Source organism: Entelurus aequoreus, linkage group LG17, assembly GCF_033978785.1.
Source record: "Entelurus aequoreus isolate RoL-2023_Sb linkage group LG17, RoL_Eaeq_v1.1, whole genome shotgun sequence".
Taxonomy (NCBI): Eukaryota; Metazoa; Chordata; class Actinopteri; order Syngnathiformes; family Syngnathidae; genus Entelurus; species Entelurus aequoreus.
Window position 1 is genome coordinate 3,251,678 of NC_084747.1, and position 27,990 is coordinate 3,279,667.

The 27,990-nt window shown below is 37.7% G+C and overlaps 2 protein-coding genes across 3 annotated transcripts in view; one reads left to right on the top strand and one right to left on the bottom strand.

Annotated features, from left to right (window-relative positions):
- The window catches only part of kank1a (KN motif and ankyrin repeat domains 1a), a 453,264-nt gene extending 443,904 nt beyond the window's left edge, over positions 1 to 9,360 (top strand). Inside the window, exons 8-12 of the mRNA XM_062024419.1 lie at positions 150 to 369; positions 677 to 819; positions 6,487 to 6,687; positions 8,628 to 8,726; positions 8,849 to 9,360. Coding sequence (XP_061880403.1) covers positions 150 to 369; positions 677 to 819; positions 6,487 to 6,687; positions 8,628 to 8,726; positions 8,849 to 8,911 — 726 coding nt within the window. The 3' untranslated portion in view covers positions 8,912 to 9,360. The remainder of the gene's footprint in view (positions 1 to 149; positions 370 to 676; positions 820 to 6,486; positions 6,688 to 8,627; positions 8,727 to 8,848) is intronic.
- On the bottom strand, positions 71 to 27,990 carry LOC133632155 (cilia- and flagella-associated protein 157-like). 2 transcript variants are annotated; one of them, XM_062024428.1, is made up of 9 exons: positions 27,803 to 27,990; positions 22,621 to 22,892; positions 18,376 to 18,529; positions 18,019 to 18,274; positions 15,351 to 15,472; positions 14,535 to 14,673; positions 14,352 to 14,470; positions 14,174 to 14,281; positions 71 to 940 (listed from the first exon to the last, which is right to left on the bottom strand). In XM_062024428.1, the coding sequence occupies exons 1-8, from the start codon at positions 27,958 to 27,960 to the stop codon at positions 14,197 to 14,199; spliced, it is 1,305 nt and encodes a 434-aa protein (XP_061880412.1). In that variant the 5' UTR covers positions 27,961 to 27,990; the 3' UTR covers positions 71 to 940; positions 14,174 to 14,196. The 2 variants fall into 2 exon arrangements, with proteins under 2 accessions (XP_061880412.1, XP_061880411.1); XM_062024427.1 differs by having other exon boundaries at positions 71 to 943.

Sequence of the window (27,990 nt, forward strand, 5' to 3'; positions counted from 1 at the left end):
CAAAGATCCTTTTTTGACAGGAGTACTCTGTTTTTAAAGACCTACCGCCAAGACGCTGGTCAAAGATCCTGTAAATGGCAAAAGCATGTATTTGTACGCCAGTAAAGATGGTCTATATGACAGGAGCGCTGTGCCGCGTGTGTCCACAGAGGGCGTGCGTGAACACGGTGCAGCACGAGTGGTTCCGCGTGTCCAGCCAGAAGGCGGCGACGGCCGGCGCGGTGGACGACTACCTGGCGGGCTTCGGCGCCGTGTCGCCGGCCGTGCTGCGCCACGTGGTCAACATGGCGGACGGCAACGGCAACACGGCGCTGCACTACAGCGTGTCTCACTCCAACTTCAGGGTGGTGAAGAAGCTGCTGGACGCAGGTGGGTCGGCTAAAAGGTCACATGACACTCCAGGTCACATGACACGCACACCAGCAGGTGGGTTGGCTAGAGGTCACATGACACTCCAGGTCACATGACACTCAGTCCAACAGGACTTCAAAGGCTTTTGGCTCTTTTGTGTGCGGCCCCTGCAAAGATCCTTTACGAGACAGAGGCAGGGGCACAATGGCGGACAAGTGATTGACGGGAGGAAGCGTGTGGACTTTCAAAGACAGCGTTTCATGACCGTGTGTGTGTGTGTGTGTGTGTGTGTGTGTGTGTGTGTGTGTGTGTGTGTGTGTTGCAGACGTGTGTAACGTCAACCAGCAGAACAAGGCGGGCTACACACCCATCATGCTGGCCGCGCTGGCTGCCGTGGAAACGCCCAAAGACATGCAGATCGTGGAGGAACTCTTCGGCAAAGGCGACGTCAACGCCCGAGCCAGTCAGGTGGGTGTGGAAACTGTCCCCCCCCCCTGGGGTCGGAGGTCAAAGGTCAGCAGCAGGGCACAAGGGTGGCCACTGTAGTTGCTGCTTTATTAGCCAGAACTTTGCTGTGTTGTGGCGCCACCTGCTGGTGAGAAACGGAAATAATTCTATTTTAATGCGGACTTCTTTTCAACTCCAATGACCAAAATTTACCCGAAACTGCTGTAAAAAAAATCTGATAAAAGAGTAAGTCTTTTAAAACTGTTATCGTAGGATCTTTGACAAAGATTTTTGCAGTAGATATTTAAAAACAGAGTACTCCTGTCAAAAAAAGGATCTTTGACAAGGATTTTTGCAGTAGATATTTAAAAACAAAGTACTCCTGTCAAAAAAAGGATCTTTGACAAGGATTTTTGCAATAGATTATGAAAAACAGAGCACTCCTGTCAAAAAAATTATCTTTGACAAGGATTTTTGCAGTAAATCTTTAAAAACAGAGTACTGCTGTCAAAATAGGGATCTTTGGCAAATATTTTTGCAGTAGATTTTTTAAAACAGAGTAGTCATGTCAAAAAAAAGGATCTTTGACAAAGATTTTTGTAGTAGATATTTTAAAACCGAGTACTCCTGTCAAAAAAAAAAGGATCTTTGACAAATATTTTTGCAGTAAATAGTTAAAAACAGAGTACTCATGTCAAAAAAAAGATCTTTGACAAGGATTTTTGCAGTGAATCTTTAAAAACAGAGTACTCATGTCAAAATAGGGATCTTTGACAAATATTTTTGCAGTAGATTTTTTAAAACAGAGTAGTCATGTCAGAAAAAGGATCTTTGACAAATATTTTTGTAGTAAATCTTTAAAAACAGAGTACTCATGTCAAAAAAAGGATCTTTGACAAAGATTTTTACAGTAGATTATGAAAAACAGAGTAGTCATGTCAAAAAAAGGATCTTTGACAAATATTTTTGCAGTAAATCTTTAAAAACAGAGTACTCGTGTCAAAAAAAGAATCTTTGACAAGGATTTTTGCAGTGAATCTTTAAAAACAGAGTACTCATGTCAAAAAAAAGGATCTTTGACAAAGATTTTTGCAGTAGATTATGAAAAACAGAGTACTCATGTCAAAATAGGGATCTTTGACAAATATTTTATAGTAGATTTTTAAAAACAGTACTCGTGTCAAAAAAGGATCTTTGACAAGGGCTTTTGCAATAGATTATGAAAAACAGAGCACTCATGTCAAAAAAAGGATCTTTTACAAGAAACAGAGTACTCATGTTCAAATATGGATCTTTGACAAAAGATTTTTGCAGTAGATTTTTTAAAACAGAGTAGTCATGTCAAAAAAAAAGGATCTTTGACAAAGATTTTTGTAGTAGATTATGAAAAACAGAGTACTCATGTCAAAAAAAGGATCTTTGACAAAGATTTTTGCAGTAGATTTTTTAAAACAGAGTACTCATGTCAAAAAAAAGGATCTTTGACAAAGATTTTTGCAGTAGATTTTTAAAAACAGAGTACTCATGTCAAAAAAGGATCTTTGACAAGGGCTTTTGCAATAGATTATGAAAAACAGAGCACTCATGTCAAAAAAAGGATCTTTTACAAGAAACAGAGTACTCGTGTCCAAATATGGATCTTTGACAAAGATTTTTGCAGTAAATCTTTAAAAACAGAGTACTCATGTCAAAAAAAGGATCTTTGACATAGATTTTTGTAGTAGATTTTTTAAAACAGAGTAGTCATGTCAAAAAAAGGATCTTTGACAAATATTTTTGTAGTAAATCTTTAAAAACAGAGTACTCATGTCAAAAAAAAGATCTTTGACAAGGATTTTTGCAGTAAATCTTTAAAAACAGAGTACTCATGTCAAAAAAAGGATCTTTGACATAGATTTTTGTAGTAGATTTTTTAAAACAGTACTCATGTCAAAAAAAAAGGTCTTTGACACAGATTTTTGTAGTAGATTTTTTAAAACAGAGTAGTCATGTCAAAAATAGGATCTTTGACAAAGATTTTTGCAGTAAATCTTTAAAAACAGAGTACTCATGTCAAAAAAATTATCTTTGACAAGGATTTTTGCAGTAAATCTTTAAAAACAGGGTACTCATGTCAAAAAAAAGGATCTTTGACAAAGATTTTTGCAGTAGATTTTTTAAAACAGAGTAGTCATGTCAGAAAAAGGATCTTTGACAAATATTTTTTGTAGTAAATCTTTAAAAACAGAGTACTCATGTCAAAAAAATGATCTTTGACAAAGATTTTTACAGTAGATTATGAAAAACAGAGTAGTCATGTCAAAAAAAGGATCTTTGACAAATATTTTTGTAGTAAATCTTTAAAAACAGAGTACTCATGTCAAAAAAAAGATCTTTGACAAGGATTTTTGCAGTAAATCTTTAAAAACAGAGTACTCATGTCAAAAAAAGGATCTTTGACATAGATTTTTGTAGTAGATTTTTTAAAACAGTACTCATGTCAAAAAAAAAGGTCTTTGACACAGATTTTTGTAGTAGATTTTTTAAAACAGAGTAGTCATGTCAAAAATAGGATCTTTGACAAAGATTTTTGCAGTAAATCTTTAAAAACAGAGTACTCATGTCAAAAAAATTATCTTTGACAAGGATTTTTGCAGTAAATCTTTAAAAACAGGGTACTCATGTCAAAAAAAAGGATCTTTGACAAAGATTTTTGCAGTAGATTTTTTAAAACAGAGTAGTCATGTCAGAAAAAGGATCTTTGACAAATATTTTTTGTAGTAAATCTTTAAAAACAGAGTACTCATGTCAAAAAAATGATCTTTGACAAAGATTTTTACAGTAGATTATGAAAAACAGAGTAGTCATGTCAAAAAAAGGATCTTTGACAAATATTTTTGTAGTAAATCTTTAAAAACAGAGTACTCATGTCAAAAAAAAGATCTTTGACAAAGATTTTTGCAGTAAATCTTTAAAAACAGAGTACTCATGTCAAAAAAAGGATCTTTGACATAGATTTTTGTAGTAGATTTTTTAAAACAGTACTCATGTCAAAAAAAAAGGTCTTTGACAAAGATTTTTGTAGTAGATTTTTTAAAACAGAGTAGTCATGTCAAAAATAGGATCTTTGACAAAGATTTTTGCAGTAAATTTTTAAAAACAGAGTACTCATGTCAAAAAAAAGGATCTTTGACAAAGATTTTTGCAGTAGATTATGAAAAACAGAGTACTCATGTCAAAAAAATTATCTTTGACAAGCATTTTTGCAGTAAATCTTTAAAAACAGAGTACTCATGTCAAAAAAAAGGATCTTTGACAAATATTTTTGCAGTAGATTTTTAAAAACAGAGTACTCATGTCAAAAAAAAGATCTTTGACAAATATTTTTGCAGTAAATCTTTAAAAACAGAGTACTCATGTCAAAATAGGGATCTTTGACAAATATTTTTGCAGTGGATTTTTAAAAACAGAGTACTCGTGTCAAAAAAGGATCTTTGACAAGGGGTTTTGCAATATATTATGAAAAACAGAGTAGTCATGTCAAAAAAAAGATCTTTGACAAGGATTTTTGCAGTAGATTTTTAAAAACAGAGTACTGTCAAAAAAAGGATCTGACAAATATTTTTGCAGTAGATTTTTAAAAACAAAGTACTCATGTCAAAGAAAGAATCTTTGACAAAGATTTTTGCAGTAGATTATGAAAAACAGAGTACTCATGTCAAAAAAAAAGATATTTGACAAGGATTTTTGCAATAGATTATGAAAAATAGAGAACTCATGTCAAAAAAAGGATCTTTGACAAAGATTTTTGCAGTAGATTTTTTAAAACAGTACTCATATCAAAAAAAGGATCTTTGACAAAGATTTTTGCAGTAGATCTTTAAAAACAGAGTACTCATGTCAAAAAAAGGATTTTTGACAAGGATTTTTGCAGTAGATTTTTAAAAACAAAGTACTCATGTCAAAAAAAGTAATCTTTGACAAGGATTTTTGCAATAGATTATGAAAAACAGAGTACTCATGTCAAAAAAAAGGATCTTTGACAAATATTTTTGCAGTAAATCTTTAAAAACCGAGTACTCATGTCAAAAAAAAGATCTTTGACAAGGATTTTTGCAGTAAATCTTTAAAAACAAGTACTCATGTCAAAAAAAGGATCTTTGACAAGGATTTTTGCAGTAAATCTTTAAAAACAAGTACTCATGTCAAAAAAAGGATCTTTGACAAGGATTTTTGCAGTAGATTTTTAAAAAGAGTACTCCTGTCAAAAAAAGGATCTTTGACAAAGATTTTTGCAGTAGATTTTTAAAAACAAAGTACTCATGTCAAAAAAAAGGATCTTTGAGAAATATTTTTGCAGTAAATCTTTAAAAACCGAGTACTCATGTCAAAAAAAAGATCTTTGACAAGGATTTTTGCAGTAAATCTTTAAAAACAAGTACTCATGTCAAAAAAAAGGATCTTTGACAAGGATTTTTGCAGTAAATCTTTAAAAACAAGTACTCATGTCAAAAAAAGGATCTTTGACAAGGATTTTTGCAGTAAATCTTTAAAAACAGAGTACTCATGTCAAAAAAAGGATCTTTGACAAGGATTTTTGCAGTAGATTTTTAAAAAGAGTACTCCTGTCAAAAAAAGGATCTTTGACAAGTATTTTTGCAGTAGATCTTTAAAACCATAGTACATTTGGGGGATTTAACCCTCTTGAATGACATCATTTTTAAATCATTCCCACTGATTATTTTTTTATTTTTATTGAAAACATTTTTTTTTTTTTTTATACGAATATTTCTGATTATTAAGCACTGAGCTTGGTCAATGATTGGCTGCAACATTGTTTGGATTATTTTCGCTTAAACGAAAATTACACTCGAATGTCTACTTCCCAAAAACAGCTATAGACTTATTTAAATATTTCCCCAACTATAAACAAATACATTTTTCAAAAGGATTTCTGCATGATATGCACGTGTCAAATAATATTTGCATTTTGCGATTTGTGATCCATGGAAGTGCAGTTTAGCGTAATCCCACTTTTTATTTTATTTTTAAACAAGTAAAAACACCCCTCATTTTATGCCCCGTACAAACTTTTGTCAAAAAAAACAATTGCGACACATAATTTCTGTAGAAATCGATAAAAAGTGACATTTTGCTGCACGCTTTGATTGGGAGCAAGTAGCACCATCTGGTGGACAAATGTAAGAATGCATCATTGAAAGCCAATCATTCAGTTTGTAATGTAAACACAAAATATTGTATTTGAGATAAATGTGGGAATAAAAATGTCATTTTAAATATCATTTTGGGCCAATTTCAGGAAGATTACAAAGTAGTATTAGTGATTTTAAAATATACAATCTTGTAAATTTGACAACAAATCAGAATGGCATTAAATGTCCCTTTTAGGATGGACTGAAGTTTATAACGTTAACATTTGGGAGAAACTGGCACCATCTGGTGGACAAATGTAAAACTGCATCATTGAAAGCCAGTCATTTGAATTGAAATGTAAACAAAAGATTGTATTTGAGATAAATGTGGAATTAAAATATCATTTTAAGCTAATTTCATTTCAAGAAGATGACAAAGTATAATTAGTCCTTTTAAAAAAGATTATCATTTAAATTTGACAAAAAGTCTGAAGGGCACAAAATGTCCCGTTTCAGGATGTATTGGAGTTCCTAACGAGTGTGTTCTCTCCTGCAGGCGGGTCAGACGGGTCTGATGCTGGCGGTCAGCCACGGCAGGATGGATATGGTTCGCGCCTTGCTGGCTCACGGCGCCGACGTCAACGTGCAGGACGACGAGGGCTCCACGGCGCTCATGTGCGCCAGCGAGCACGGGCACGTGGAGATCGTCAAGCTGCTGCTGGCACAACCCGACTGCGACGCCACGCTCAGCGACAGCGTGAGTCAACAACGCCGCGTCATCACTTTTGAAATATTCTCCACACACACACACACTTGTCTGACACGTACTCCACTACTGTTTCAACACCACTTTTTTTTTTTTCAGAAATTGTCGAGGGAAAAAATATTTCTCTAAATGTGGTCAATTATACTTTATTTGTTTGGAGCGGAAAAATAGTTATAATACAATAATTATTATAAATACATGGTTAAATGTATACAAGATTTGGGCAAAAAAAAAGTGTAGAATTTAAATTGATGTGATTATTTAATGATATAATTTCAGCTCATTTACAGCAAGAAATGTAATTATAATTCAGTGTAGAGTTGAGCAAAAAAAAGCATTTAATGGAAATGTTTGTGTGAAATAGGTGTGGTCAAATTTTGCTCAAAACTGAAGTAGTTAATGTAGAATACTTTTCAGTGAAATTTAAGAAAAATGTAAAGGAAAATACCTAATTGATACATTTAAGTAAATATTAATGTTTTTAAAGAATTAAAAACATACATTTTTTAGAACAAACTGTACATAAAGCATTTTTTAATGTATAAATAAAAAGCAAGAAACAAATGTTCATTCACTTAATGATACATGTTTTTACATTTTCCAGCTGTTTCTTTATTTATATAAAACCTATTTTACGTTTATATACATTTATTTTTAATTCAATATTTTTTTGTAATTTGTTTTATTTGCGATAAAGTTATAAAATTGAGTGTAATACTAAAAGTGTATAATAAACTTTAGTGCTATTTCAATTTATCCTCATTTTCAGCATTGTTTAAAAACAATTATGCCTGCAATGGACTGGACTCTCTCACTATTATGTTAGATCCACTATGGACTGGACTCTCTCACTATTATGTTAGATCCACTATGGACTGGACTCTCACACTATTATGTTAGATCCACTATGGACTGGACTCTCACTATTATGTTAGATCCACTATGGACTGGACTCTCTCACTATTATGTTAGATCCACTATGGACTGGACTCTCTCACTATTATGTTAGATCCACTATGGACTGGACTCTCTCACTATTATGTTAGATCCACTATGGACTGGACTCTCACACTATTATGTTAGATCCACTATGGACTGGACTCTCACTATTATGTTAGATCCACTATGGACTGGACTCTCACACTATTATGTTAGATCCACTATGGACTGGACTCTCACACTATTATGTTAGATCCACTATGGACTGGACTCTCACACTATTATGTTAGATCCACTATGGACTGGACTCTCACACTATTATGTTAGATCCACTATGGCCTGGACTCTCACAATATTATGCTAGATCCACTATGGACTGGACTCTCACACTATTATGTTAGATCCACTATGGACTGGACTCTCACTATTATGTTAGATCCACTATGGACTGGACTCTCACACTATTATGTTAGATCCACTATGGACTGGACTCTCACTATTATGTTAGATCCACTATGGACTGGACTCTGACACTATTATGTTAGATCCACTATGGACTGGACTCTCACTATTATGTTAGATCCACTATGGACTGGACTCTCACTATTATGTTAGATCCACTATGGACTGGACTCTCACACTATTATGTTAGATCCACTATGGACTGGACTCTCACACTATTATGTTAGATCCATTGCACCGGTCGCCCTAGGGGGGGTCCCCACATCTGTGGTCCTCTCCAGGGTTTCTCATTGTCCCATTGGGTTGAGTTTTTCCTTGCCCTGGTGTGGGATCTGAACCGAGGATGTCGTTGTGGCTTGTGCAGCCCTTTGAGACACTCGTGATTTAGGGCTACATAAGTAAACTTTGATTGATTGATTGATTGAAATGTAAGGAAAGTAGACTCTGACATGGTGGGGGAATTTCTTCTACTTTATTGATATTATACGATTGATTTGTAATCAATGCTTTGATTGATTTATGTGCTCCAGGATGAGAGTAACGCTCTGTCCATCTCTCTGGAGGCGGGACACAAGGACATCGCCGTCCTGCTCTACGCACACGTCAACTTCTCCAAAGCTCAGTCACCAGTGAGTCCTCGCATTATTTCTATTCTTTCATTTGAGCTTTTGACCTTCCTGGGCTGCCATTAATAATGTGTGCGTGTCTCTCTCTCTCTCTCTCTCTCTCTCTCTCTCTCTCGCCCTTTCAGGGCACGCCTCGACTGGGCCGAAAGATGTCGCCCAGCCCCACTCGCAGAGGTGCGTTTGATTAGTGCGCCCACGCCGGCCTTATGAGAGACGCCTTAATGTGAATGTACCAGCAGGTCAACTCCTGACTCTTTTTCGACTTTTTCCTCCGTTTTTTTTTTTTTTTTTTTGCAATCCAACTAATGATATTTTCTATTTTTCGCCCCCGAGTAGTAAAGTTGTGTACATATTTTGATCTCAAGTCCAACATCAGCCAATGAGCTCCACTTTTATACAAATCCTTTGTATCTATTTAAAAGAAACTCTACAGTATTTTCAATATTTCCTATTATTATTATTACAAATATTGATCCATGAAGTTCTGTATTTATCAAGGTATAGTTTTTAAAGCAGATCTATGTATTTCATTGTACATACCGCTAGCTCAACGCCACTTTCTTTTCGTCTCCTTTCCACTTTGTGTCCTTTTAAATTGACCTCGACGTCACCATGTAACAATAAACATCCATTAAAATATATTTTTTATGTTTTTCTTTTTAGTTGCTCGTATTGATAACAGGAAGTATGAGGTACGACTTCTAAAAGAGCCGACTGAATAATCATTTGTTAATTGAAATAAATACAATGATATATTCGAATTGATAAAATTGTAGAATAAAAACAAGTTAATAATTAACAAAGTACATTTTGAAAATGTCAGTGTTTCCCACACATTCATTTATTTGTGGCGGCCCGCCACGAAAAAATAAAATAAAATAAATTATTAATGTAGATGCCCATATCGGCTGTTCAGATTTACTTTACAAAAGAGAAGTGTAGGATACTTCTCTTGTTGCCTTATTTGTATTTGACCACTACTGTTTTCTGTTTATTTGTTACTGACTGTGGCAGGACGCCTCTGCCTCTGTTTCACTTTATGTTGCTGGTAAATAATATGGTTGTAGTAGTAGGCTAAAGTGAAATTATTTAGTATGCACTAATTAAAGGGGCAGAGCTTTAAGAGACATTTTAGCTAATTTTTTTAACTCTAGTGGAAACGGTGACAGCTCTAAAGTCATCCACCTGCTGCCTTGATGTTTTACCTACCAACTTCTTTAAGAATGTTTTTGACTGCCTATCAACAGACATCTTGCAAATAGTTAATAATTCTATTAAATCGGGCAATTTCCCGAAGGCTTTCAAAACTGCAGTCATTAAACCTCTTCTAAAAAAGCAGAGCCTAGATGCCTCTGTTATCAACAACTACAGACCAATTTCAAATCTACCATTCATAAGTAAAATAATTGAGAAAGTTGTCCTCCAACAACTAAATCACTTCTTGGCTTCTACTGGCTGCCACAACAACTTCCAGTCAGGATTTCGACCTCTTCATAGCACAGAGACGGCCCTTCTTAAAGTTATAAATGACATCCGTCTAAACACAGACTCTGGCAAAACTTCAGTATTAATGCTTTTGGACCTCAGTGCTGCATTTGACACTGTCGACCACTCAATACTTTTGGACAGGTTGGAAAACTGGGTGGGGATCTCAGGCACAGTTTTAAGCTGGTTCAAGTCATATCTACAAGATAGGAACTATTTTGTTTCCATTGGTGACTTTGTATCAGAACCAACCAACGTAACGTGTGGAGTCCCCCAAGGTTCAATCTTGGGGCCGACTTTATTTAACATCTATATGCTCCCACTAGGACAAATCATGCAAAATAATAACATTGACCATCATTGCTATGCCGATGACACCCAAATCTATGTAGCGCTATCACCAAATGACTATCGCCCCATAGATCTTTTGTGCCAGTGCATTGAGCAAGTCAAACACTGGATGTGCCAAAATTTCCTACAACTAAATGAAGATAAAACTGAGATAATTGTTTTTGGTGCTAAAAAAGAAAGGTTTAAAGTCATCCAACACCTTAAATCACTGTCCCTGAAAACCTCAAATAAAGCCAGAAATCTTGGGGTTATTTTAGATTCTGATTTACATTTCGACAGTCACATCAAATCAGTAACAAAATCGGCCTACTATCACCTCAAAAATGTAAAAAGACTTAGAGGGCTCATGTCAGCTCAAGACTTAGAAAAACTTGTACATGCCTTTATTACCAGTAGGCTAGACTATTGTAATGGTCTCCTTGCAGGTCTTCCCAAAAAAACTGTCAGGCAGCTACAGCTTGTTCAGAACGCTGCTGCTAGAGTTCTAACAAAGACCAAAAAATGTGAGCACATTACACCAATTCTTAAATCCTTACATTGGCTCCCTGTACATCAGAGAATAGATTTCAAAATCCTCCTGCTCACATATAAATCACTACATGGTCTAGGGCCCAAGTATATCACTGATATGCTCCCACTATATACGCCCTCTAGATCACTAAGATCTTCTGAGACCAATCTGTTAGCGGTTCCAAGAGTAAACTCAAATCAAGGGAGATCATCATTCAGTCACTATGCAACACATAGCTGGAATAAACTTCCTGAAGATGTCAGACTCTCCCCAACTCTCACTACTTTTAAAACTAGACTGAAGACTTTTATGTTCACCTTAGCTTTCAGCTAAATCTTTTAATCTTTTAACTTTTAACGTCTGCACTGTTTTTATTTTTATTGTCTGCATTTTAATTTTGCTTTTATTTTCTTTCATTTCACTTTGTTGTCTGTGAAGCACTTTGAGTCTGCCTTGTGTATGAAAAGCGCTATACAAATAAAGTTGCCTTGCCTTGCCTTGCCTTTATATTTTATAAGATATTTTTTGTAAAAACCACAATTAATAAATATATTTCAGTGAATAACTTATTGTTCAAATCTGTATATAAATATGTACATAGTGTTGTAATTATATTGTAAAATGGATTAAAACAAAACTATTATTAATTAGTAAGTATACATTTTTTGAGCCTTTTTAGAGAAAATCATATTGTAGTTAATTATGCAAATTACTCGATGATGTCATGGTGACCACGCCCCCACCGCCACAGGTATCTTGGCAGTTTATGGGAAACACTGAATGTATAATACAATTTTGTAACAATGTATACTAGCAGCTCTTTGAGACACTTGTGATTAAGGGCTATATAAATACTATATAAATAAACTTTAAGATACTAAATTGCTGAGATTTTATATATACAATCATTTAAACAAAGTTATATTACAATAAAAAAAAATGTAATCATTTTTCAACATGGATTATAAAACTGTGCTTAATAGCTGCAATGTTTTTTGTATACACATAAAAAAAGAATAAATATTACATTTGAACAAAAGGTAATTACAAAATACATAATAATATGATTATGCCATTGTGATAGTAGTAATAAAAATGACATACTAATTCCCAGCATGTAATTACATTTTGCTTCATCATCCGCAATTTCGTTGTTCTTGTATGGGGAAAAAACATTTTTTATTGTAAAATAAAATATGAAATTAAAAAAAATAAATGTGTATAATGATGCTGCAAAAATAAAATGTTTGTGATAATGTTACATACATACTAATTACTAGCATTAAAAAATAAAGTTTAGGTAAAATAAAAACAATTTTATAACATTTGAACAAAAACTAATAATAAAAAAAGATGTTTATAATAAATTCAAGCGATATACTGGTCTATGGTAAAACATATATATATATTTGAGCAAAAAAAAAAAAAAAAAGTCTTTAGATGAAGACTTATTTCAAATTAAGAGTATATTATACTAGAGATGTCCGATAATGGATTTTTTATCGATATTCCGATATTGTCCAACTATTAATTACCGATACCGATATCAACCGATACCGATATATACAGTTGTGAAATGACCACATTATTATGCCTAATTTTGTTGCGATGCCCCGCTGGATGCATTAAACAATGTAACAAGGTTTTCCAAAATAAATCAACTCAAGTTATGGAAAAAAATTAGGGATGTCCGATAATGGCTTTTTGCCGATATCCGATATTGTCCAACTCTTTAATTACCGATACCGATATCAACCGATACATACAGTCGTGGAATGAACACATTATTATGCCTAATTTGGACAACCATGTATGGTGAAGATAAGGTACTTTTTTTTTTTTAAATAATAAAATAAGATAACTAAATTAAAAACATTTTCTTGAATAAAAAAGAAAGTAAAACAATATAAAAACAGTTACATAGAAACTAGTAATTAATGAAAATGAGTAAAATTAACTGTTAAAGGTTAGTACTATTAGTGGAGCAGCAGCACGCACAATCATGTGTGCTTACGGACTGTATCCCTTGCAGACTGTATTGATATATATTGATATATCATGTAGGAACCAGAAAATTGATAACAGAAAGAAATGGGGGGAGGGAGGTTTTTTGGGTTGGTGCACTAATTGTAAGTGTATCTTGTGTTTTTTATGTTGATTTAATAAAAAATTAAAAATAATTTAAAAAACAAAAACGATACAGATAATAAAAAAACCGATAATTTCCGATATTACATTTTAACGCATTTATCGGACATCCCTAAAAAAAATGCAAACATGGCACTGCCATATTTATTATTGAAGTCACAAAGTGCATTATTTTTTTTAACATGCCTCAAAACAGCAGCTTGGAATTTGGGACATGCTCTCCCTGAGAGAGCATGTGGAGGTTGAGGTGGGCAGGGTTTTGGGGTAGCGGGGGGTGTATATTGTAGCGTCCCGGAAGAGTTAGTGCTGCAAGGGGTTCTGGGTATTTTGCTCTGTTGTGTTTATGTTGTGTTACGGTGCGGATGTTCTCCCCAAATGTGTTTGTCATTCTTGTTTGGTGTGGCTTCACAGTGTGGCGCATATTTGTAACAGTGTTAAAGTTGTTTATACGGTCACCCTCAGTGTGACCTGTATGGCTGTTGACCAAGTATGCCCTGCATTCACTTGTGTGTGTGAAAAGCCGTAGATATTATGTGACTGGGCCAACACACAAAGGCAGTGCCTTTAAGGTTTATTGGCGCTCTGTACTTCTCCCTACGGCCGTGTACACAGCGGCCTTTTGAAAAGTCATACATTTTACTTTTTGAAACCGATACCGATAATTTCCGATATTACATTTTAAAGCATATATCGGCCGATAATATCAGCAGTCTGATATTATCCGACATCTCTATATTTTGCCACTGTTTCTTTTCATGAATGTCTAAAAGTGTCATGTGGATAACAAGAATGAATATGTAGGTTTTTCACCTCCAAATGAAACAAAAGTTGAAGACTATTCGCACAGCAAAGTCATGCACACATCCCAAGTGCATAACGAGGAACACATGAATATCATCAAAGCGATCTGATTGGACGATAAAAGCCATGAATTCGTTTTTTCAACTCGACTCACCACACAGTTTTCTGTCGGCGTTCTCATTGTTTTTGTCCTCTGGAGGGTGCATGTTTGGCTTTCAAAGTGGCTCGTGACAACTGGAAGTGGGAACTGGAACTTTCCGTCCTGTTCGGGAGACAAGGAACAAACTACACTGCAGTAGACCTTCGTACAAACATTTCCTGCTGGTCCTTACCGCCTGTCAAAGGTGAGCTTGCTGGTGTCGCTCATCGAGGGGGCGGAGCCTTCCAGGATGACCAGAAGCTTCTGCATCAGCTGATTCCACCGGACCGCCTCCGGGTTCTGATGTGCTTCCTGCACAAAGTGACGATAATGAAGATCTGAAGAAGACCCGGATGACAGGATGGGTCTTCATCACCATGACAACATGTCTGACAGCAGCCACGGCTTCCTGCATTTTGGACCTTCTCTCCCTCTCCTGCTGTAGCTCCGCCTCCAGACGCGCCGCCAAAGCACGGTTTTTGCTGGACTGCTTGATGGCGATGGTATGGCTGTCTCTGGAGAGGGAAAAAAAAAAAGTTTATTTACCATAAATCCTCTAAATAACGTTTTTAACAGCTGTGGCTAGCTGCATTTTGAAGTATGAGTTGCATTTTGTTAACTTTTTATTAATAATGTTGGAAGCAGATCAGAATCATATCCATATTTAAGTGTTACTTCTTTCTAAAAACTCCTATAATCATATTTACATCAGCTAATGTCTCGTGTGGTACAAAGTGCTTGGATTCGAGTGTCCTTGGTTAGAGTCAGAGCGCTGTCTTTGTTGAGACTGCCATTACATTCCTAAGATAAGGAGCACAGCTAGACTGGGGAAACAGCAGGTGGGGGGGACAGGAGAAGGAGGAAGTAGACAGGAGTTCCGGGGTTTTGGTAGACCGATCTGGACCGGGCTAGGGAACGCTTGGGTGCTGGGTTGGTCTCAGGTTTGTCCTCTAAGCTTGGAGAATAAACCACAAAATACCAACTGCTGCCTATTGATTGAATATAAACATCAGCTTATTGCCATAAAAAGAATCTGGGCGAGACTAGCAATTTGAATTCCCCATTGGAGGAATGCTGGTCAACGCAACAATAACCAAGCGGTCATTCCAATATGGTGCTTTCTTATGTATCATTATGAAAGTTTAAAAAGAAAAAAAGCAGAGCGTTTACGACATGTGTTGTGTTCTTTAACCTGACTTCCTCCAGTTGGCCTCGGACTTTCTCATGTTTGCTCCCAAGTTGCTCCAAGTCATGGCTGCTCTCCTTCAGCTGCGTCTGCAGCTGCTGGCACTTTGAGGTCAGCTGCTCCGCCACCTGGTGGAGGAAGGACGTCAACACAGCTCAATACAATTAAGACAAAGATAAAAATAATATTTTCTATACATATAAAAAGTTGAATCCAAAAAGGAAAATTATATTTAAATGTAGTTTTTAGTAAAAGAAAAATCATTAAATTTTAAAAGTGAAAAAAAATAAAAATTTTAAAAAATTAAGTTGTCAAAGATGTATTTAATTATTTGCTTTAAAGAAAAGTGTTAGGAACTTTCCAACAATGTTTTTTCAGGTAAAAAGAACAATACTTTATTAAGAAAAACTTGGGGGAAAAAATCCAATAGTGATTTATTTTTGGGGAAATTTAAAAGAAAAGATGTCTAATTACAGTGGGACCTCATTTTACAAACTTAATTGATCCCTGGAAAAAGTTTGTATAGTAAAGCCGAGTTCACCATAAGAAACAATGTAAACATGAATAATTGCTTCTAGCCTCAACAAAAGTCCCTTTTTAAGTAAAGGTTTGCACATTGTGCGTGCGTGCGTACCTATATATTATATGTATGTAGTATATGTATATTTGTATGTTATATTACATATAAACAAACCCCGTTTCCATATGAGTTGGGAAATTGTGTTAGATGTAAATATAAACGGAATACAATGATTTGCAAATCCTTTTCAAGCCATATTCAGTTGAATGCACTACAAAGACAACATATTTGATGTTCAAACTCGTAAACTTTTTTTTTTGTGCAAATAATCATTAACTTTAGAATTTGATGGCAGCAACACGTGACAAAGAAGTTGGGAAAGGTGGCAATAAACACTGATAAAGTTGAGGAATGCTCATCAAACACTTATTTGGAACATCCCACAGGTGTGCAGGCTAATAGGGAACAGGTGGGTGCCATGATTGGGTATACAAGTAGATTCCATGAAATGCTCAGTCATTCACAAACAAGGATGGGGCGAGGGTCACCACTTTGTCAACAAATGCCTGAGCAAATTGTTGAACAGTTTAAGAACAACCTTTCTCAACCAGCTGTTGCAAGGAATTTAGGGATTTCACCATCTACGCTCCGTAATATCATCAAAGGGTTCAGAGAATGTGGAGAAATCACTGCACGTAAGCAGCTAAGCCCGTGACCTTCCATCCCTCAGGCTGTACCGCATCAACAAGCCACATCGGTGTGTAAAGGATATCACCACATGGGGATCAGGAACACTTCAGAAACCCACTGTCAGTAACTACAGTTGGTCGCTACATCTGTAAGTGCAAGTTAAAACTCTCCAATGCGAGGCGAAAACCGTTTATCAACAACACCCAGAAATGCCGTCGGCTTCGCTGGGCCTGAGCTCATCTAAGATGGACTGATACAAAGTGGAAAAGCGTTCTGTGGTCTGACGAGTACACATTTCAAATTGTTTTTGGAAACTGTGGGCCATGTGTCCTCCGGACCAAAGAGGAAAAGAACCATCCGGATTGTTATAGGTGCAAAGTGTAAAAGGCAGCATGTGTGATGGTATGGGGGTGTATTAGTGCCCAAGACATGGGTAACTTACACATCTGTGAAGGCACCATTAATGCTGAAAGGTACATACAGCTTTTGGAGCAACACATGTTGCCATCCAAGCAACGTTACCATGGACGCCCCTGCTTATTTCAGCAAGACAATGCCAAGCCACGTGTTACATCAACGTGGCTTCATAGTAAAAGAGTGCGGGTACTAGACTGGCCTGCCTGTAGTCCAGACCGGTCTCCCATTGAAAATGTGTGGCGCGTTATGAAGCCTAAAAGACCACAACGGATATGGACTGTATGACATTTATGATGATACAGTTTGTGTACCGTATTTCCTTGAATTGGCGCCGGGAATATAGTATTCGCCTGCCTAGAATTACAGCCGGGTCAAACTCGTTTCGCAAAATAATTAGCGCATGCTTGGCACTTCCGCCGGGTCAAATATGAGTCATTAAATGACTCCCGCCTCCAGGTGGTAGAGGGCGCTAGTGATCCTTCTTGCGACTACCAGTACTGCAGGAGACAGGTACTGCAGAAGAAGACAACAAGCAGCAAGCATGCAGCAATTGTTTGCTTGCACTTTTAACATGGAGGATTACATATCTAAAATAAAACCGTTTTCTAAACTGGACTTTCAATCGAAGCAGGAGGTAATAATTAAAGGAATATCTCCAGAGACTTTTAAAATTGAAGAAAGATGAGAAAGACTGCCTTTGATCAGAAGCAGCTGCACATGGACCCATCTACAAGTAAAGGTAAGATCATAATAACGTTTTTTTTATTAAATGTGTTTTTCATGATAAGGTATGCGCCGGAGTGAGAAGAGGTTTTAAAATAATTAGAGCATGCTTGCTCATTCCGCATGGTTTTGGTAACCGCAGGAGTGAGAAGAGGTTTTAAATTAATTAGCGCCCCTGCGGCTATTCAAGGAAATACGGTATTTCAGATAAAAGGAAGGGGGAAAAGTCCAAATGGAAGAAAAATGTGACACAAAAGAGACGCCATGTTTGTGTAAAGCTGCTTGTGGTCAGAAAGAGAAGATCTAACAGATTGTTGCTCTCACCTTCTTGCGGACACAACTCTGACGAGACATTTCCCTGATGGTCTCCTCCAAGACGTCCACGTCTGCGGCCATCTTGGTCTTCTGGTCCCGCAGGGCGGCGTTCTCCTGGGCCAGGTCGTGGGCCCTCTCGGAGAGCACGCCGTATCGCACCTTGACCTCCTGGTTCTCCTGCAGGGTCCTCCTGGTGGTCTCGGGCAGTTTGCTCTCCGCCAGGCGCTCCAAGTCCGCCGCCTGGACCTCCATCTGACTCGCTAGCCTGTCCACCCGGGGAAGGGAGAGGTCAACTGTGGCGGCCATCTTGGAGCAGGCAAGAACAACTTGGAGGATGTGCTGTGTCAGCGGCTTTGTGTTTTCCACCTGCTCTTTTCCAGCAGAGCCTTCATCTCCACGGCGTGCAGGGCAGCGGCGTGTGCCTCCTCCTGATTGGTCAGCTGCTTCTCCAGCGCCGCCATCTTGGACATCATCTGCTCCTTCTGCCTCTCAAACTCCTCCACAGCAGTCAGCCTGGCCACTAGGGGGCACAAGAGAAACACACCTTCACTATTAAGTGGCGATATTTCACCGGCAACTTGGTGAGGAGAAAATGCTGTTGATTCCTAAACACAGCAGCACACTCCTGTCATATAGAGGATCTTTGACTGTTGTTTTTAGGGAATATACCGGTACTGTAAAACTACCAGATCACTCCTGTCATAGAGGATCTTTGACGTTTTTCACAGTCTTCTCTGAAATTCCAGTGCCCCTGTCATATAGAGGATCTTTGACTGTTGTTTTAGGGAATATACCGTTACTGTAAAAATGCCAGATCACTCCTGTCATAGAGGATCTTTGACTGTTGTTTTTAGGGAATATACCGGTACTGTAAAAATGCCAGATCACTCCTGTCATAGAGGATCTTTGACTGTTGTTTTTAGGGAATATACCGTTACTGTAAAAATGCCAGATCACTCCTGTCATAAAGGATCTTTGACTGTTGTTTTAGGGAACATACTGCAAAATACCAGCTCACTCCTGTCATAGAGGATCTTTGACGTTTTTCCACAGTCTTCTCTTAAATTCCAGTGCACCTGTCATATAGACGATCTTTGACTGTTCTTTTAGGGAACAAAATGCCAAATCACTGCTGTCATAGAAGATCTTTGACGTTTTTCACAGTATTCTCCTAAATTCCAGTGCACCTGTCAGATAGAGGATCTTTGACTGTTGTTTTTAGGGAATATACCGTTACTGTAAAAATGCCAGATCACTCCTGTCATAAAGGATCTTTGACTGTTGTTTTTAGGGAACATACTGCAAAATACCAGATCACTCCTGTCATAAAGGATCTTTGACTGTTGTTTTTAGGGAATATACCGGTACTGTAAAAATACCAGATCACTCCTGTCATAGAGGATCTTTGATGTTTTTCACAGTCTTCTCTGAAATTCCAGTGCACCTGTCATATAGAGGATCTTTGACTGTTGTTTTAGGGAACAAAATACCAGATCACTCCTGTCATAGAGGATCTTTGACGTTTTTCACAGTATTCTCCTAAATTCCAGTGCACCTGTCATATAGAGGATCTTTGACTGTTGTTTTTAGGGAATATACCGGTACTGTAAAAATGCCAGATCACTCCTGTCATAGAGGATCTTTGACTGTTGTTTTTAGGGAACATACTGCAAAATACCAGATCACTCCTGTCATAGAGGATCTTTGACGTTTTTCACAGTCTTCTCTTAAATTCCAGTGCACCTGTCATATAGAGGATCTTTGACTGTTGTTTTAGGGAACACAATGCCAAATCACTGCTGTCATAGAGGATCTTTGAGATTTTTTACAGTCTTCTCTTAACATATAGAGGATCTTTGACTGTTGTTTTTAGGGAATATACTGTAAAAAAGCCAGATCACTCCTGTCATAGAGGATCTTTGACGTTTTTCACGGTTGTCTCTTAAATCCAAGTGCACCTGTCATATAGAGGCTCTTTGACTGTTGTTTTTAGGGAATATTCTGTAAAAAAGCCAGATCACTCCTGTCATAGAGGATCTTTGACTGTTGTTTTTAGGGAACATACTGCAAAATACCAGATCACTCCTGTCATAGAGGATCGTTGACGTTTTCCACAGTCTTCTCTTAACATATAGAGGATCTTTGACTGTTGTTTTTAGGGAATATACTGTAAAAATGCCAGATCACTCCTGTCATAGAGGATCTTTCACGTTTTTCACAGTCGTCTCTTAAATCCGAGTGCACCTGTCATATAAAGGATCTTTGACTGTTGTTTTTAGGGAACATACTGCAAAATACGAGATCACTCCTGTCATAGAGGATCTTTGACGTTTTTCATAGTCTTCTCTTAAGATGTCTCTGACTAGCAGTTTTGTATTTCATCCTCAAAAACCGCAGAGCACAGTGGTCATATGGAGGCTCTTTGACTAGCTGTTCTGCGGCAGATTCCTAAAAACAGAAGAACACGTCTGTCATATAAAGGATCTTTGACAATGTTTGTGGTAGATTCTTAAAAAGCAGTCCAGCGCTCTTGTCGTAGAAGATCTTTGACTAGCGTTTTTGCAGTAGGTTATAAAAAACACCGGAGTGCACCTGTCATTTAGGGGATCTTTAAAGGCCTACTGAAATGAATTTTTTTTATTTAAACGGGGATAGCAGATCTATTCTATGTGTCATACTTGATCATTTCGCGATATTGCCATATTTTTGCTGAAAGGATTTAGTATAGAACAACGACGATAAAGATTGCAACTTTTGGTATCTGATAAAAAAAAGGCTTGCACCTACCGGAAGTAGCGTGACGTAGTCAGTTGAACATATACGCAAAGTTCCCTATTGTTTACAATGATGGCCGCATGAAGTGAGAGAGATTCGAACCGAGAAAGCGTCAATTTCCCCATTAATTTGAGCGAGGATGAAAGATTTGTGGATGAGTAAAGTGCAAGTGAAGGACTAGTGGGGAGTTGAAGCTATTCAGATAGGGAAGATGCTGTGAGAGCCGGGGGTGACCTGATATTCAGCTGGGAATGACTACAACAGTAAATAAACACAAGACATATATATACTCTATTAGCCACAACACAACCAGGCTTATATTTAATATGCCACAAATTAATCCTGCATAAAAACACCTGCGTGTTTGTTATGCTAGCTCCTAGCTCCTCTGCTAGCTCCTAGCTCCATAGAACACGCCAATACAATTCAAACACCTGATCAACACACACAATCACTCAGCCCAAAAGACCGTTCACCTAACCCAAGGTTCATAAAGCTTATATATTTTTAAAAAGTTACGTACGTGACGCGCACTTACGGTACGGTACGTGTTATGCTAGCTCCTAGCTCCTATGCTAGCTCCTAGCTCCATAGAACACACCAATACAATTCAAACACCTGATCAACACACACAATCACTCAGCCCAAAAGACCGTTCACCTAACCCAAGGTTCATAAAGCTTATATATTTTAAAAAAGTTACGTACATACGCAAAAAAAAGTTGCGCACATACGGTCAAGCGATCAAATGTTTAGAAGCCAAAGCTGCATACTCACAGTAGCACGTCTGCGTCTTTGTCATCCAAATCAAAGTAATCCTGGTAAGAGTCTGTGTTGTCCCAGTTCTCTACAGGCATCTGTGTATCGAAGTCAAAAGTCCTCCTGGTTAGAGTCTCTGTTATCCGAGTTCTTCCATCTTGACTGCATCTTTCGGGAATGTAAACAAAGAAGCGCCGGCTGTGTACTGTTGTGGCTGACTACGTTCGAAAAATACGTCCATTTCGCACCGACAACTTTCTTCTTTGCTTGCCCAGCTTCCTTCTCCATAATGCAATGAACATGATTGCAACAGATTCACGAACACAGATGTCCAGAATACTGTGGAATTATGAAATGAAAACAGAGCTTTTTCGTATTGGCTTCAATGTGGAAGGCATACCCGTGTTCCCCGGTCTACGTCACGCGCATACGTCATCCTCAGAGGCGTTTCGAACCGGAAGTTTAGCGGCAAATTTAAAATGTCACTTTATAAGTTAACCCGGCCGTATTGGCATGTGTTATAATGTTAAGATTTCATCATTGATATATAAACTATCAGACTGCGTGGTCGGTAGTAGTGGCTTTCAGTAGGCCTTTAACTACGGTACTATTTTTCTAGTATATTACTAAAAACAGCAGATCAAAGATCTTTGACTAGAATTGATGTATTTAATACGTAAAAAGAGAATAAGACTCCTATCATATCAAGGATATTTGGCTACAACTGATGTATTTAATCCTTAAAAAGAGAATAACACTCTTCTCATATTAAGGATCTTTGACTACAATTGATGTATGTAATACTTAAAAAGAGAATAACACTCCTGTCATATCAAGGATATTTGACTACAATTGATGTATTTAATACTTAAAAAGAGAATAACACTCTTGTCATATCAAGGATCTTTGACTAGAATTGATGTATTTATTGATGTATGTAATCCTTAAAAAGAGAATAACACTCCTGTCATATCAAGGATCTTTGACTAGCAAAACCGAACACTCGTGTCATGCGAAGGATCTTCCTTATGTCAACTTTTACTAAGAGAGGAACCTGGAAGAGAACCTCCCAGCTACCTAGCTTGGCGTTCTGTTCCGCGAGCTCGTCGCTGCGCTCCACCACTTCCTGTCGCTCCCGAGCCAGCTGCAGTCGCAGAGCATCCACGTCCTGGTCGGCCTCTCGCCGCAGAGCCCGCAGACGCTCGGACGTGTCGTCCAGCTCGTCCTCTTTCTCCAGCAGGGAGTGCTTGAGAAAGTCCACAATGTCCTCCTTCTCCTTCTCCAGAAAGCTGCACTGGGACGTCAAGGCCTTCTTCTCATTGGTCACTTCCTTACATTTCAGCTGATATCTTCAAAAAAAGGACACAAAAGTAGGGGGGAGGTGTTAGAAAGTAGCAATGATAAAAACGGACCTATTGTCAGCAAGCTACTGCTGCCTAAACGGGCTGCGGAGGAAATGGCGATATTTCTAAAATCAAATTCAAATCAATATTGCCAAAACGTTATGTCATGTTATACGTTAGCATTGTTAGCTCTGAACTTGTGGGTACACTGTTTTTATGTTCACTTCAAACCAGACCTGGGCATTCTGCGGCCCGCGGGCCACATCCGGCCCTTTGTGCGTCCCTGTCCGGCCCGCGTGAGGCCAATCATAAATCACAAAATACATTTAAAAAAGTATCCATGTCGAGTGTGCAATACAACGGTGCTGCTTTTGTTTTGAAAAGCGTTATTTGTATTACTTCCGTGTGGACGTATGCTCGTGCGCGATTGTGAGTGAATGTGAACAGCGGCAATCACAGAAGAGGGGCGCATCTGAGAACGTGTCACTCTCCCGACGCACTGTAACGAGGCGGGTTGAGACCATCGCTGGAAACTCGGAGCTTCAGCTGAAGAACAGAACGGCCGACTTTGACTGTTTTTCGCCGGCTTTGGATGAGAGCTGCGATGTACAAAATACATTTAAAAAAAACATCTATGTCGTGCGTGCAATACAACTGTGCCGCTTTTATTTTGAAAAGTGTTATTTATGGGCGTATGTCCGTGTGTAACCTGTGAGTGAAGGTGCACGGCGACAAGTGATGCACGGTTACCCCCGAGATGCTAAAAAGAGAAAAGTTGATGAGGAATGGCGTGTTTTCAACAAGACATGGACTGCCAAGTATTTCTTCACAGAAATGAAAGGTAAAGCCGTGTGCTTAATTTGTGGTACACAGGTTGCTGTGTTAAAGAATATCATTTGAATCGCCACTACACGACCAAGCACCAGGAAAAATACCGGAATGTGTCTGATGAAGCGCGCGCAAGGGAGGCTGATGCGTTGATGGTAAAACTGCAAACCCAACAAGGACTTTTTGCCAAATGTCACACCCCCAGAGATGCAGCCGTCAGGACAAGTTTCGTCATTTCTCACAAAATCGCCAGAAAAAGTAAGGCGTTTTCTGACAGAGTTTATTAAGGAGTGCTTATTGGACTCTGTTGCGCCGATATGCCCGGAGAAGAGGGGCGCATCTGAGAACGTGTCACTCTCCCGACGCACTGTAACGAGGCGGGTTGAGACCATCGCTGGAAACTCGGAGCTTCAGCTGAAGAACAGAACGGCCGACTTTGACTGTTTTTCGCCGGCTTTGGATGAGAGCTGCGATGTACGTGACACCGCCCAGCTGCTCATCTTCTTACGTGGGATAACTGCAGACTGTCAAATCACGGAGTAGCTGGCAGCCATGCAGTCAATTAAAGAGACAACCACAGGTAATGACTTGTTCACATAGGTAAATGCGTGTTTGGACATGTTAGGACTGAAATGGGACAAGCTGGCAGGTGTGACAACAGATGGTTGTCCAAATTTGACGGGGAAAAATGTTGGACTTTTAAAGAGGATGCAGGATAAAGTGAAAGAAATTGACATTTTTGCATTGTATTATACATCAGGAAGTGTTGTGTAAGACAATTCCCGGTTTTCTCGAAATTCCAGGAATTCCGTAATACCATTTCTCAATTCAACATGCTTCAACATTTCTCCACCGATTTGAAAAATTCCAACACCAACCATTTCAACTCATTCAGACCATTCAAGTTTTTTTTTACCATTTTCCCAAAAAATCCTGCTTTTCCCGAAATTCCCATTGAAATCAATGGGACATTCTTCAAAGTTCCACAACTTCCACATTTTTCATCTGATTCAAACAGTTCCAACTTCCAAATATTCAGCTTGTTCAGGAATTGTGTGCTCTACTTCAACACTCCGTAAAAAAATTCCCGGATTTCCCATAATTCCTTTTTTTTTTTTTTGGCAATTTCCCCATTCAAAATTAATTGGACATTTTTCAAACTTCCACAATTCCCACATTCTTCAACCCATTCCACCTTTAACCAATTGCACCATTCTGGAAATTCCAACTACCCTTTTTCCAAGTTCAAAAAAATTCCAGGATTTTCCAGAATTCCTGCTTTTCCAAAGCCCTATTTCCACCCTTTTTTCTGACGACTACTACTTCCACATTTTTCAACCCACTTCAACCGTTCCACCGTCAAAACATTCCCCTTAATCAGGACAAAAAACAAAGTTGTTTTTTGAACTGGAAAAAATTCCGGTTTTCCCGAAATTCCAGGAATTCCGTAATACCATTTCTCAATTCAACATATTACTACTTCAACATTTCTCCACCGACTTGAAAAATTCCAACACCAACCATTTCAACTCATTCAGGACATTCGAGTTTTTTACCATTTTCCAAAAAATTCCTGCTTTTCCTGACATTCTTTAAAGTTCCACAACTTCCACATTTTTCATCTGATTCAAACAGTTCCAACTTCAAAATATTCAGCCTGTTCAGGAATTGTGTGCTCTACTTCAACACTCCGTAAAAAAATTCCCGGATTTCCCATAATTCCTTTTTTTTTTTTTTGGCAATTTCCCCATTCAAAATTAATTGGACATTTTTCAAACTTCCACAATTCCCACATTCTTCAACCCATTCCACCTTTAACCAATTGCACCATTCTGGAAATTCAAACTACCCTTTTTCCAAGTTCAAAAAAATTCCAGGATTTTCCAGAATTCCTGCTTTTCCAAAGCCCTATCTCCACCCTTTTTTCTGACGACTACTACTTCCACATTTTTCAACCCACTTCAACCATTCCACCGTCAAAACAGTCCCCTTAATCAGGACAAAAAACAAAGTTGTTTTTTGAACTGGAAAAAATTCCGGTTTTCACGAAATTCCAGGAATTCCGTAATACCATTTCTCAATTCAACATATTACTACTTCAACATTTCTCCACCGACTTGAAAAATTCCAACACCAAGCATTTCAACTCATTCAGAACATTCAAGTTTTTTACCATTTTCCAAAAAATTCCCGCTTTTCCTGACATTCTTTAAAGTTCCACAACTTCCACATTTTTCATCTGATTCAAACAGTTCCAACTTCAAAATATTCAGCCTGTTCAGGAATTGTGTGCTCTACTTCAACACTTCGTAAAAAAATTCCCGGATTTCCCATGATTCCTTTTTTTTTTTTGGCAATTTCCCCATTCAAAATTAATTGGACATTTTTCAAACTTCCACAATTCCCACATTCTTCAACCCATTCCACCTTTAACCAATTGCACCATTCTGGAAATTCAAACTACCCTTTTTCCAAGTTCAAAAAAATTCCAGGATTTTCCAGAATTCCTGCTTTTCCAAAGCCCTATTTCCACCCTTTTTTCTGACGACTACTACTTCCACATTTTTCAACCCACTTCAACCGTTCCACCGTCAAAACATTCCCCTTAATCAGGACAAAAAACAAAGTTGTTTTTTGAACTGGAAAAAATTACGGTTTTCCCGAAATTCCAGGAATTCCGTAATACCATTTCTCAATTCAACATATTACTACTTCAACATTTCTCCACCGACTTGAAAAATTCCAACACCAACCATTTCAACTCATTCAGAACATTCGAGTTTTTTACCATTTTCCAAAAAATTCCTGCTTTTCCTGACATTCTTTAAAGTTCCACAACTTCCACATTTTTCATCTGATTCAAACAGGTCCAACTTCAAAATATTCAGCCTGTTCAGGAATTGTGTGCTCTACTTCAACACTCCGTAAAAAAATTCCCGGATTTCCCATAATTCCTTTTTTTTTTTTTTGGCAATTTCCCCATTCAAAATTAATTGGACATTTTTCAAACTTCCACAATTCCCACATTCTTCAACCCAGTCCATCTTTAACACATTCAACCATTCTGGAAATTCAAACAATAATTTCTCAAAGTTCCAAAAAATTCCAGGATTTTCCAGAATTCCTGCTTTTCCAAAGCCCTATTTCCACCCTTTTTTTCTGACGACCACCCCTTCCACATTTTTCAACCCACTTTAACCGTTCCACCGTCCAAACATTTTCCTTAATCAGGACAAAAAAAATGAAGTTGTTTTTTTAACTGGAAAAATTTCCGGTTTTCCTGAAATTCCAGGAATTCCGTAATACCATTTCTCAATTCAACATGTTACTACTTCAACATTTCTCCACCGATTTGAAAAATTCCAACAGCAACCATTTCAACTCATTCAGACCATTTTCCCGAAATTCCCATTTAAATCAATGGGACATTCTTCAAAGTTCCACAACTTCCACATTTTTCATCTGATTCAAACCGTTCCAACTTCAAAATATTCAACTTGTTCAGGAATTGTGTGCTCTACTTCAACACTTCAGAAAAAAAATTCCCGGATTTCCCATAATTCCTTTTTTTGGGGGACATTTTCCCCATTCAAAATTAATTGGACATTTTTCAAACTTCCACAGTTCCCACATTCTTCAACCCATTCCACCTTTAACCAATTGCACCATTCTGGAAATTCAAACTACCCTTTTTCCAAGTTCAAAAATATTCCCCATTTTCCCGAAATTCCCTAATACCATTTACTACTTCAACATTTATTGCCCGATTTAAACAATTCCAACAAGTCAGCTCATTCAGGACATTCGTGCTCCTAATCGTTTTGTAAAAAAAATCCCGCTTTTCTCAAAAATTCCCAAATTTCCAGGAAGTTCCCATTGAAATGAATGGGACATTTTTCCAAGTTGCACAATTCCCACATTTTTCAAGCTATTCAAACCATTCCAACATCAAGCATTCACACGCAATTCCTTCAGGAATGACCTCTTCTAGTTGTTTAATAATATTATTACAACGGTTAAACGTAATATATTAATTAGCCTGTTAGCTAGCTCGCTAGCTAGCGAGCTAGCTTCCAAGTCTGACTCACCTCTCCAGCTGTTCGCTTAAAAATCGAATTTGAACGAGATACAAATCTTTTTCTTTGTCGTTTTCTTCCACGGGAAGCGACTGGCTTTGTTTTTTCTTCGTTTTCTTCTTGTCTTCATCTTGCCTGTCGCCGTTTTTCTTCTCCTTCTTTTTGGGCATCGCGGGAAAGTCAAATTAGCCAAAAGTTGA

Coding starts and splice junctions, on each gene's coding strand:
- LOC133632155 (XM_062024428.1), bottom strand. CDS start 27,960: ATGCCCAAAAAGAAGGAGAAGAAAAACGGCGACAGGCAAGATGAAGAC. Junction 22,893..27,802: donor TTAAGCGAACAGCTGGAGAG/GTGAGTCAGACT, acceptor CTTTTTTTGAAG/ATATCAGCTGAAATGTAAGG. Junction 14,471..14,534: donor CTGTCAGACATGTTGTCATG/GTGATGAAGACC, acceptor CACTTTGTGCAG/GAAGCACATCAGAACCCGGA.